Below are 13,620 nucleotides of genomic sequence, written 5' to 3'. Positions count from 1 at the left end.
CCAGTTCTGACAGTCCAGTATTTCCAAATTAAAGCTTGATCCTCATTTGTCGTTTAGCTACTCTGGATCCCACAGTTTTCTCTTTAGGATTCTTTAAGACTTCCTGAAGCCTGATTATGGAGAAGTTCTCTCAGGCATCTACTCTTAGTTTTTTATATATTCATTGTCTTTTCATAATTATTCCAGTTATTTAAAGGAAAAAGTTAAGAATACTCTAGAAATTATAACCTTGCAAATCGCTGCTCTTTATTCTTATAAGATTTTCTTTTGTAAACATTTAACATTTAAATAGACTGTTATGGCAGTAATAATGTGTAATACTTATTCCTCCAGCTTTCCTCGCCCTGTGAAGACTACTTGGTTAAATAGAAATGCACCAGCACAAAACAAAGATTCTGTGATTCCTACCCTTGAAAGTGTGGTCTTTGGTATTAACTACACAAAACAGTTATCGCCAGATGTAAGAACTAATACATTTATACTCCCTTTTTTCCCTCTTATCTTAAGTGAAGTGTTTTTTAATTGTTTCATCTGTGAATGTGATTTTTTTTTATTAATTGTTTGAGCTCAACAACTTACAGATCAAGTTAGATATGATCTTAACAAATTATTTATTGCAAAATTTAACCTGATAAAGATTTACCAGATTTAATGGGTAGAGATCTTTGACAGCTAGTGCCTTTTTAAACTTGTTACTACCACTTCTTGCTCCCTTAACAGAACTGGTAAATCACTCAAAGGAGCTCGTAAAGATCAGCTGCCAGAATTGAGACCCAGCTTGCAGTATTACAAGTACAATTGCTATTCCCTTGGAAGGAGAGGGGCTTATGCTGTAAAAGCAGAGTATCTGTCCCTCAATGCAAATGGAATTTGAATCTCAAATTTTCAAAAACCATAATTTAATCTGCTTGCTTTAAAAACCCACTGTAATTGAAATTTTTAGAGTCACATTTTATGTTTTTAAATAACTTGTATGAATAAGAGCAACTCCCTACAATATTGCTGATTTTTTGTGTGTGTTTTCAAATAATTAACTAATAAACGCTTGGGATTCTTTCCTTTAATTTTCTAAGTTTCAAATGTAATGTATTTAGATTTTTGGTAACTAACACTCTATATCCCAAATCTGTTCTTTGTTTAGGGTTGCAGCTTCATCATTGCAGACTCCTTTCTACATCATGCCTATCATTTTCATTATACCCTTTGTGCCACTTTGCTGCTAGCCTTCAAAGGATTGCACAGCTACTTCATTACAGTAACAGAAGAGATTCCCTCTTGTCAGAAACTAGAACTGGGTATGTTAAAAGTAGTCAGACCTAACATATAGTTCAATTCTTCTCTTCATTCTCATTTTGCTAGTTAGCTGCTTTGCCATAGTTTTTCTATACTAAAACTATAATGTTTGTATGCTTCAGTTTTACTTCTCTCTCAATTCCATCTTTTTTGACTCTTGATAATTACTTTCTGCAATTGAAAAAAATTTTTTTACGATATTGAGAAATAACTTCTTGGTGTTAAGTTTGAAGTGAGTCTTTTGATAGCTTTTTAAAAAATATATGTCAATATTCTACTCCTATTAAAATCAGAAAACATACTAGAAAGCAAACATAATTACCTACAGAATTTTGGAAAAATAAACTAAATCTGTGCTTCTAAATAATTAACAGTCTAAGCAGATTGTAGGTGCTTGAAACATTTTTATGTACATTTGGCTTTAAGTGATCTCAGATCTTAGTTCTTTTATTTCACATCAGAATAATAACATTACTCAATTTTAACATTTTGAAATTTATTTAGATCTCTAAAAAAATCAGCCTTGGTTTTAGTCCAACAGTAACATCTGCATATATGTTATAGTATGCAATAAAAAATCATATTGCCTTTATTTTGTATATACCATTTATAGATTGCAACACATATTGTGCACAAGATAAATTTTGGGGATGAGCAAAAATAAGTTTTTATTCAGACCTTTTATGATAGTTTAAAAAGCTTTTCTTTTCAAACATCAGGTAGTAGCTTATAATAAGCACATTTTAATTATCTCTTCAGAATAAATTAATTTTATCAATATATACTTGAATAAATCAAGAATTACTTTTAAATTTTACTTGAATTAATCAGTGTTCTTTGTTTATTTCTTTGTTTCTTAAGGATCTCAGTCTTAACAATATTGATGCACTCTTAAAAATAGTCACTGTTACTGAAAATAATTCTTGGGCTTGAGAGTAATTAGCCTATTTTTATAATTGCCTATTTAGGGATACAAAAGAATTGTACGAATATGTAATGATTTGTAGCTCACTTAAATTCAGCTGTGAGAAAATGCTGGATATTGTGCCATTGCCTATAAGCAGCTACTCCAGTGGATTTGATTAACAGATATCGTTCAGTTGACCATTTGGAATACTTAATTCAAGTATCCCAATGTTTATACAGAGGTACAAGCAATAGGGAAAAAATTTTTTTTTTACTCATATTTTCTTACCCAAGACAAAAATGGTGGAATCCTTTTGATTACTGTTCTCTGAAATACTCTTCTTCCTTGCTATTTTGTATACTTAGAATTCTATTTCCCTTAGGAAAATCTATTTCCCTTGGGAAAATCCCTTAGAAAATGAAAGAAATGTTTGTAAAATAGAACTAATTTAGGCTATCATTATCCTCAACTAATGGAAAAATTATGCTCCATATATTTTTTAATTTGTTTTTTGGGAACTCCAGCACATTTTCTTAGAATCACATTTATAAATTTTGGTTAGTGACCAAACTACCAAAGTATTAAACCACAATATTAATGAAGGACAGTACACTGTACTTGAAAAATGGAATTATAATAAAAGTGGTATGGAACTCTGAAGCCAATGTATGATGGTATTTCTACAAGAGAATTTGTTCATTGTTTAGATGTTGAATGAGGTAGTAGAATTCATGGAGGCATTATCTTGTAGTTTAGAATGCATGTTTAGCTATTTCTGTCACTAGTTTTGGGACTGTATATACAAAGTGGATTTCATTTGAAAGATAGGGTGATCAAAGGGAACCAGATGTGCGTGACTAGGAGGAAAGATAAGGACATCCAAAAGGCAGAGGGTGTAAAGTAGCTCTGGGAGTGAGACTTCTTAATGGTGTGAGTTCCTTGGGATTTTTATGGGCATCTACTTTGTCAGGTCCTGAGCTAGATGCTGAGGAAAAAATATGGTCTCTCTCTTTAAAGAGCTTTGACTTCTCCTCTTCCTTTAATAAGTGATCAGTCCAGCATGGGGATGAAAGGAGAAACTCACCCAGAGAGATGGGACTTCCTGAGTTTTTAATAGAGAGAGTCATATATGAGGTGGACCCATAAATGCCTGTATAAGGAAGACATCTATTTGCATGTAATATTCAAATAGACTTAACATGTAATACTTGAGAATAAAAAACACATGAATCACATTTTAACTTAGAAAAAAATATTTTTCTTTAAAAAGATATTTGCTGGTAAAATATATAATTAGTAATTAAAATGAGCATCTCTTCAAAGCACAGATTTATTTCAAATACACAGTATTAGCACAATTACTAGTTTATTAATCTAAGTCAGCATGATAATTCATTTATCAGGTTTTAAATTCTGTCATGGTAAGGATGGATTTTATGTTATATGAATTCGTTTGACCTTACACATGTAATATAATATAGAAAATACCATAATTAAAAGCCCTTCCTTATATTTAATTTCAGGAGTTAGTTACAAATGAATATAAACTTTATTCCAGATTATTTGATAAAATATCAGAAACCAAATTCTAAAGCAAACCTAGACTCTAGTCTTAAATAAGCAAATAATAGTGATAAATAAAATTACTAGTATCTCACACATCCTACCTACTCAAAATATATTTGTTGAATAAATGAATTAATGAAATGGCACAATACAGTTTTTGTTGTTACTTGAAAAGTATATAGACATCAAAACAAAGATGATTACAGTTTCCTAGGAATTTTTAAAATCAAGACTCATCTTCAATAAATATTTATTGGTAGCAATTTAGGTTATTCTTAAAATTTTCATATTTATATTTTCTGTTTATTATAAATTTTAATTTATCTTGAATGTATCTTCTAGGGAACATCTAAAAATTCTTTTAACTATTTAAAACAATTACATATTCTGAATTATTAACATTATTTATTTTTATCCTAGCAAAATTAAATTCAAGTACTAGATAATACTTCCATAAAACACTGTTGACTAAATATCATTATATTCACCAGTTTTAATAAGTGGATATAAAGTAGTTTCGGTTTTCTTTCTTTTTTTTTTTTTTTTTTTAAGAAAAATTCGTTTATTTTAGAGAGAGAGCAGGGGACAGGGGCAATAGGAGAGGGATACAGAGTCTCAGGCAGGGTCCATGCCAAACATAGAGCCTGACTCAGGGCTCGATGTCAGGACCCTGAGATCATGACCTGAGCCAAAACCAAGTGTTGAACAATTAACCAACTGCACTAGGCAGGTACCCCTAAAATAATTCTTGAGTAGAGGATGTTTGTTGTATTTCTTTACAGTATTTGATATTTTTCTTGAGTTTTCAATTAAGTATGTACTTAAAATCTTAAACTATATCGTGCTTTAAAAAATGTGTCTAAATTCTATTCCCTCTTTTAAAATAACGCCTTAAATTTCTTTCTGCTTTTGCTATTTTCTTTTCTCCTAGTTGAATGATGTACATTTTCTTTCTTTTTTTTTTTTTTTTGATGACATGTAATTAAATACCGGTTTGGTACAAGGAGCTCTTACTGGAAATGGAAGTCTGGAATCTAGGAAGTTCTGGAATCTAGGCTTTGGCAAATCATGTAATCTTTCTAGGCCCTAGTATCTATACTTGTAAAAGCAGGGGTTGATCTAGCTCATCTCTGGGATCCCTGCCAGCTCTGAAATTCTGAGTTCAAGAAATTAAAACATAAAAATAATATTGGATTATGAGATGTTGAATGGTACATCATTTAAATAGACAAAAAGAGCAAAGCAATATAAACTTGAATGTACATCATTTACAATTCTAATAAGCTAATTAACTGAAATACTCTGCTTTAGTGTTCTAACTGCACTCTCAGATCAATACTAAGTCAACTAATAAGAAGTTGGAAAATTCTAGTAAACTTTGTTGTAAAAGGAGTATTAGTAACTAGTGATGTGTGCAATCCTTATAACTAGCCAAGGCCAACATGCAGGTCCTTTATGAACGCCTTCTCAGAAGAAAACAGCCACGAACCCAGAAAGACACCTCTCTAGGTATGTTTAAAATAGGTTAAGTAAGTAATCCCTTTTTATTAGTATGAAACTTTGCTTTAAATTAGTGTCAAATTTCATAAATATGTATTTATTAATATAGAATATTTCTACCACTATTAGTTTAGAACTTCTAGAATCAGTTTATTTGTAGATAAGCTTTGGTTAATTTCTTAATTTATAATATTGCAGTTTGTAATTAAAACTTGAAATGGTAAATACAAACCATGGCTTTTTTCCATATTCTTTTTACAGTTCCTACAAAGAGCACTATTTGGAAACCATGTTTATTGCCAGAATTTGTTGGTTTAATGTTATTAAAGAAATAAAGAAACCACTTCAGTATCTAGTTTTGCTTTTTATGTCAATTTGGATTTATTTTTTTATTGTTCTAAACTTAACAAACAAAATAGTATCCAAAAAAGGAAAATAGTATCAAATCACCACTATTCCGATATTACTATTTTCAGGGAAATATTCTGATCTCATTATTTTATTTATCTATTTCCCTGTATATTTTAGACTTTCGTTCTTATATAGCAATAATACTTACTGTCCTTTCATAAGTATATTGAAGGATTTTATTTTGTGTTGCATAGACGCATTGCAATTTTTAAAAAAATTATGAAAAGCTGTAGAAATAAAAAATAAAATCATAGTGTTTGTTTCTTGGTTTTCAGAAGTATGAAAATAAGGAAATTAAGGAGAAGAAATCTTTCTTATTACTTCTGAGATGAGAACTAGCTCAGAAAAATTTAAGTTAGGCCAATTTTCACTAAAACTTTTAATGGAAAAACTGATCATATTATCAGGAAAGAAAAAAGAAAGTTTAAAGATGTATTTATGGTCATTATTTTAGAATAAATTTTTATATTCTTATATAAAATGAATATAAAATTAAAGAAGTCATAGTATGAAATTTTAATCATTTCTGACATGTTTTAGTGTCCTTTTAGCAATAAAAATATACTTCATGTTTAAACTATTGTATTGCCAGCCTATCAGTTTACATTTGAGTATTCTAAAATTCTAAGTTAACTGTACAGGATGCTGCTTATATAAATCCTATATAAAGAAGGTCCCAGTTTTTGGTTGGGTGGGAAAAGACCTGATTCAAACCACAGTGGTGTTAATTAAATAATATTTTCATTGAGATACTAGCCTTAACATCTAATATTATAATGGCATTTTCTGAGCTATGTTATAAATATCTGTTGAGTGAATGAATAGATGAATGCATGGGTGGTTTAGAAAATAGATTTAGTCTGCATTTACCATTTGACCTAGCATCCTCAATTTTATTAACCTATATCATAGAAATATGAGTAACTAGTATGTAAAGATTTATGTATAAGCATGTTTATTATAGTATTATTACTGACAAAACACTGAAAATAAGTACCTATCAATTGACAAAGATTAGAATATGGAGGAAATCATAAGGCATTCACACTAAGGAATATTATGCAGCTATTAGGAAAAAAAAAAACTTTAGGGCTGCATACCAGATTTCTATGTAGAATTGCTGAGAGAAAAAAGCAAATTGCAGAAACGTGTAAAATACAATCATATCTTTGTAAAAAAGTGACTCCAAACCTCCATACTTCATTTTATTGTACTTCACAGCCACTGCATTTTTTACAAATTGAAATTTTGTGGAACCCTGCATCAAACAAGTCTGTTGGCAATACTTTTCCAACAGCATTTTCTCACTCCATGTCTATGTGTTATATTTTGGTAATTCTCACAATCTTTCAAATGTTTTCATTATTATTATATTTGTTACAGTGATCTCTGCTCAGTGATTTTTTTTTTAATATTTTATTTATTTGACAGAGAGAGATCACAAGTAAGCAGAGAGGCAGGCAGAGAGAGAGAAGAGGAAGCAGGCTCTCCACTGAGCAGAGAACCTGATGTGGAGCTCAGTCCCAGGACTCCTTGAGATCATGACCTGAGCCGAAGGCAGAGGCTTTAACCCACTGAGCCACCCAGGCGCCCCTGTGCTGAGTGATTTTTGATGTTACTGTTGTAATTGTTTTGGGGGCACCAAGAACCACATCTACATAAGATGGTGAACTGATTAACAAATATGTGTTCTGACTGCTTCACTGATCAGCTTTTCCCTCATCTCTCTCCCTCTTCTTGAGTCTCTCTATTCCGTGAAACACAACAATATTGAAATTAGGCCAATTAATAACCCTACAGTGGCCTTGAAGTATGTAAGTGAAAGGAAGAGTTCCACATCTCATTTTAAGTCAAAAGCTAGAAAGGATTAAGCTTAGGCAAGGATGATGCCTTGAAAGCTGTGACAGGCCAGAAGCTAGGCCTTTTTCACCAACCACTTAACCAAGGTGTAAATGCAAAGGAAAAGTTCTTGAAGGAAATTTAAAGTGCTGTTCCAATGAACACATGAATGATGAGAAAGCAAAACAGCCTTGCTGCTATTATGAAGGTGGTTTTATTTATTTATTTATTTTTTAAGATTTTATTTATTTGACAGGCAGAGATCACAGTTAGGCAGAGGAGCAGGCAGAGAGAGGAAGGGAAGCAGGCTCATCGCTGAGCAGAGCCTGATGCGGGACTCGATTCCAAGACCCTAGGATCATGATCTGAGCCAAAGGCAGAGCCTTTAACCTGCTGAGCCACTCAGACGCCCCATGGAGGCAGTTTTAGTAGCAGTTTCACTCATGTGGAATTTAAGAAACAAAACAGATGAGCATAGGAAAAAAGAGAAAGAGAGAGACAAACCAAGAAACAGACTCTTAAGTGTAGAGAACAAACTAATGGTTACCAGAGGGAAGGTGGGTGAGAAAATGGGTAAATTAGGTGATGGGGACTAAGGAGTACACTTGTGATGAGCCTGGGTGATATATGGAAGTTTTGAATCACTATATTGTATACCTGAAACTAATATTATACTGCATGTTAACTAACTGGAATTTAAATACAAACTTAAAAAAAAAAATCAAACCAGCCACAATATTCCCTTGAGACAAAACATAATCCTAAGCAAGGGTCTAACTCTCTTCAGTTTTATGAAGGCCAAGAGAAGTGAGGAAGCTAAAGAAGAAAAGTTGAAAGCTACTAAGATTGGTTCATGAGGCTTAAGTAAAGAAACTGTATCAATAACATCAAAGTGCGCAGGGTGACGAGCAGGTGCTGATGGAGAAGCTGCAGCATGTTCTCCAGAAGATCTAGCTGAGATAAGAAATGAGGGTGGCTACACTGAACAACGGATTTTTAGTGTAGACAAAATAGCTTTCTACTGGAAAATGATGCCTTCTAGGACTTTCATAGCTAGAGAGAAGTCAGTGCCTGGCTTCGAAGCTTCAACAAACAGGCTAACTCTCCTATTAGGGGCTAATGCAGCTGGTGACTTTAAGTTGAAGCCATTGTTCATTTGCCATTCCCTAAATCCTGGGACACTTAAGAATTATGCTAAATGAACTCTGCCTTTGCTCTGTAAGTAGGGCAACAAAGCCTGGATGACAGCACATCTGCCCACAACATGGTTTATTTGGTATTTTAAGCCCACTGATGAGACCTACGGCTCAGAAAAAAAGATTCGTTTCAAAATATGACTGCTCATTGATGGTGCACCTCGTCCCCCAAGAGCTCTGATGGAGATGTTCGGTGAAATTAATGTTGTTTTCATGCCTGCTTAACACAGCATCCATTCTGCAGCCCGTGGATCAAGGAGTCATTCTACTTTCAGGTCTTATTATTTAAGGAATACATTTTATAAGGCTGCAGCTGCCATAGGTAATGGTTCCTCTGATTGGATTCAAACAAAGTAAATTGAAAACCTTCTGGAAAGGAGGCACCATTTTGATGCCGTAAAGAACATGTGTGATTCATGGGAAGAGGTCAAAATATGATCATTAAAAGGAGTTTGGAAGAAGTTGATTCCAACCCACATGAATGCCTTTGAGGAGAGGAGCTCAGGACTTTTGTGGAGGAAGTGCCTGCAGATGTGGTGGAAAGAGCAAGAGAACTAGAAATAGAAGTGGAGCCTGAAGAAGGGACTGAATTGCTGAAATCTGTTGAACAAACTTGAGCAGATGAGCACTTGTTTCTTATGGATGAGTGAAGATAGTAGTTTCTTGAGATGCAATCTACTGCTGGCGAAAATGCTGTGTTGATTGTTGAAATGGCAACAAAGGGTTAAGAATATTACCTAAACTTTGTTGATAAAGCAGTGACAAGTTTTGAGAAGATTGAGTCCAATTTTAAAGAAGTTCTGCTGTGGGTAAATGCTATGAAACAGCATCTCATGCTACAGAGGAATCTTTCATGAAAGAAAGAGTCCATGGATGTGACAAGCTTCATTGTCTTATTTTAAGAAATTGCCATAGCTACCTCCACCCCTGATCAGTCAGCAGTCATCAACATCAAGACAAGACCCGCCATCAGTGAAAATATTACAACTCACTAAAAACTCAAATGGTGGTAGTATTTTTTTAGCAATGAAATATTTTTAAATTTAATAGGCTACAGTATAGTATAAACATAACTTTTACATGCATTTCTGATGTTTAGGGAAACTAGAGCATTTATTTGACTCATTTTATTGCAATATTAGCTTTATTGTAGTCTGGAAGCAAATTTTCAATATTTTTGATGTGTGCCCTATGTAAATGTATATTTGAAAAATATGGAAGGATATGTTTTACACTGTAACCTTGGATTACCAGCAGGAGCCAAATTAAAAAAAAGGATTTATGTGAGACAATAATTCACTTTTATACAGTTATGTATAATTGTATATATGTAAATAAACTTTAAAGAGAAATTAAAATAGAATTTTAAACTCATTTGAAAATCCTAAATGATTTTGAAATCAATTCTAAAATTTTTAAGTTTTGCTTTGAAATATTCTTTAAGATGTTTGCCTCATCTTGAAGTAGCTCTTGCTAGCCATAATGCAAACATACCAGCTTAATGCATTTAAACTCCTGTATGCAAGGACTAGAAAAATGTATCAAAACTCAGAACTTTAGAAAGTTCTTCATTTTTTAAAAATTTATAGGTAGGATATCTAACTTACTAAGATTAATTTTACTGATTTTTTTCCTATCAAAGGAAAAGCTTATGAGTAATGTGAAAACAGACGTTGACATATGGAAGTTAATACAGGTTCTGCTAGCTTTTTTTTTTTAATTTTGGAAAACCTGTATTAGAAGCTATTGATTGACAGTAAAATAATTTGTGAAATATTAGCTGATTTCCTTAGTCATCAGTGGATTGACCAAATTTGCAATCTCTCTCTCATATCTAAATGTAACTTTATCAAATTTAAATGTTTTTTTTATCAAATATTATACACTAAAGTCTACCTTATGAAATAATGATCTGATGAATAAATTCAGGGATGTCTCTGAATCTGTTCTTGCCATTTTGTGAGAATGACCAGTTAACAAGGTTGTGGAACAACAAGGTTATGGAATTCTGTGTAATTACAGCTATGCTAAAATAGTTCTTGTAGGAGAACTCATTTTAGTTTGATTTTTAATTAAAAATTAGGTGTATCTAAGCATATTTCAGGCCTTAGTGAAATTCCTTCCCTGTAAAAAAATGGCCAGTAAACCTTTCTGTTCTGTTAGTTTCTGTAGTCCCTTATAAATATTATCGTTTTAATTATAAATTAATCTGTACACTTCTTATGGAGATTATAGCATACATTAAATATTGGATTGTATGGAAAAATTTTGCCCTAGTTTTAGGCTGTCTTATAGAAAACAATGTATTAAACTAAACTAAAAACTTAATTATTGTTGAAAAGGATTTGTCATTCATTACCATTAAATAACCTATGCTCCAGGTAATTTTTAAATATGTTTTGGCTATAAAAATTAATTTGACTTGAATTTTTTTAGGAACACCTTTTCTAAAAACAAAAAAGCATGTATATATCTAAACAAATGCTAAACTTTATTGAAATTTACAGTGTATGAAATGCAATAAAACCTAATTATAAGTTTGATCTTTTCTGTGATGCAGTTGTGCAAGTTACTTTAGGTCCACAGTCAGTATTTCCTTGACAGTGTTAGCCTCTTATGAGACCTGGAACACTGATAATCAGAACACAGAATTTAATAGTTATCATGTTACCTGCATGATTAATGTGTTCATGTCAATATCTTACATTGAAATTCACTTCATTGAATATAGCCAGATACTTCTCAACCTTCTGGTTTTTTAAAGGTAATATATGCTTAAAAACCTGGGCTTGAACTGCACAGGTACACTTATACATGGATTTTTTTTTTTTTTTTCAAAAGATACAGTATAGGATCGTAAGTGTATTTTCTCATGATTTTAACATTTTTTTCCTCTAGCTTATTTTTATCAGAATACAGTATATAATACATATAAAGTACAAAATAATGTATTAATCAACTTTGTTATTGATAAGTCTTCTCCTCATTAGTAAGCTATTAGTAGTTAAGTTTTAAGGGAGTCAGAAGTTAATACACGGATTTTTTTACTGCAGCGGGGGTTGATCCTCCTAACCCCTATATTGTTCAGGGGCCAACTGTATTTAGATAATTTCAAAATAGTTTTCAGATCTAACATTGAAATATTTCCTCTAATTACTCTTTACTCCTTTCAGAGGAAATGGATGTAGAAGCTCGACTTACTGAACTATGTGAAGAAGTTAAGGTACTTGGATTTCTTTAAATTAACATTATCGAGTTATTTTAGTGGATTCTGTTTCCTATTCTAAATATTTCATCTAAGAAAACTTAGTAATGATTTATCCTTCCTCATGGGAGGGATCACAACTTAGTGACTTTGGCTTCAGCATAAAATTAAATCTTTAAAATGTACTTTATTCTGCTTATAAATGAAATAACAAAGACGATTAACTGTCAAAAGCGTGCACTTTTTTCAGTTTGTTTACTCAGAAGAATTTTTAGACAAATTTTTAAAGCATCCTTAAACTTCTATATTTTTATAAAATGGTAGTTTAGAAATAAAAATTGTTTTATTTCAACAAATCAGTGTGTGTCTCAGACCATTTTTCCACTAGTTTATTCTTGAAATTAAATTGAATATATTTTTCTTAACCTCCCCTCTTTTTTTGGTGATGGAACTAAATGTTCTATTTTAAAAGTTTTAATTTTAAGATCACTATGTATTTCACTCTCAGTTAGCTACATTAATGGACAAAATCAGATACTTGAGTCAAACAACATATATTTGGCTTTGGAATGTATATCTGTATGTAAATTTGAATGAGGTCTAGATCCCTTTGAAAAGGTATCTACCTTCTCCTTATACAATTATACATTTGCAGGATATACAAGTAATTAACGTATACTCTCCTAAAGGCTTTCCTCACAGCTCAAATAAGATAAGTATTTTCATTAAGAATCATTAATGTTGTTATAATAGTTGCCAAAACACTAAACATTTAGAAGTAATCTAAGATGTATGCGATTAATGTTAAAAAAAAAATCTGCACTATTTCACTGAGATATTTGAATAAGTAAACACTTTCTAATGGAAAGAGAAATAGTTACTGGAAGATATGTTTTTAACTTAATAATTGATGTATCCATATCAAAATACCATTGGAAATGTTAAAATTTGATTTATTTTAAAGCTCACTTGAAGAAAGTAATAATGACTTAGGAAAACTTTAAAAATCCATATTATTGTAGAGGGACTTTCCCAACTGTATGTGAAAATGTAAATAAAACTATAGTCATGGAAATATAGTATGACTTCTCTAAAGAATAAAAAGACAAATAAATGGAACTGAGTATCACTGAAACAATCATGTCTAAGAACTAAATATTTGATGAACTATCACAAACATTAGGTTCTCTAAGTAGTATGGTAAAATTAGTTCTTTTTACCATGTTATAGAAATTCTAAAAAGACTAGAAATGTTAAATGACCTCCAAAATTAGGAAAAACACTTGTATATATATGTGTATGTAAAAATCTGATCTTGGGATATGAAATAATTTCTTCAGAGTAATAGTAAAGAACAAAGTATGATATTGATGATTTGAAACTTTTTTAAAACAAATACATGGTAGATTGAAAAGTTGAAAGCAAGCAATATACTTGGAAGAAACTATTTGCAGTATTTAAAACTGGCACATGATTAATGCTCACAGGCTATAAAGTGCACCTATGTATCAGTTTCAAAACACCCTGTGAAAAAGGGATATGCCTATATTTCACAAAAATGCTAATACATTTGCATAAACATGAATATAAAGAATTGCATTATTACTGTAAATTCCCATGTAGCCTTTTAGGAGAATTAGGCAAATTTCTGTATACTGACATGGATTATCTAATTCAAGAAATATTTATTGATCCATGATGCC

At 31.5% G+C, this 13,620-nt stretch overlaps 1 protein-coding gene across 7 annotated transcripts in view; it reads left to right on the top strand.

Moving 5' to 3' along the window:
* Positions 1-13,620, top strand: part of FAM135A (family with sequence similarity 135 member A) — a 131,153-nt gene that overhangs the window by 54,807 nt on the left and 62,726 nt on the right. For 4 of the 7 annotated variants that reach the window (XM_059400172.1, XM_059400169.1, XM_059400171.1 and 1 more), the window contains exons 8-11: positions 334-460; positions 1,142-1,295; positions 5,198-5,275; positions 11,886-11,935. In XM_059400172.1, the coding sequence (XP_059256155.1) occupies positions 334-460; positions 1,142-1,295; positions 5,198-5,275; positions 11,886-11,935 (409 nt within the window). The remainder of the gene's footprint in view (positions 1-333; positions 461-1,141; positions 1,296-5,197; positions 5,276-11,885; positions 11,936-13,620) is intronic. The other 3 variants (XM_059400174.1, XM_059400170.1, XM_059400168.1) reach the window with 1 other exon arrangement.

Source organism: Mustela nigripes, chromosome 5, assembly GCF_022355385.1.
Source record: "Mustela nigripes isolate SB6536 chromosome 5, MUSNIG.SB6536, whole genome shotgun sequence".
Lineage (NCBI taxonomy): Eukaryota > Metazoa > Chordata > Mammalia > Carnivora > Mustelidae > Mustela > Mustela nigripes.
The sequence above is the reverse complement of the archived record's forward strand: the minus strand, read 5'-3'. Positions and strand labels throughout refer to the sequence as shown.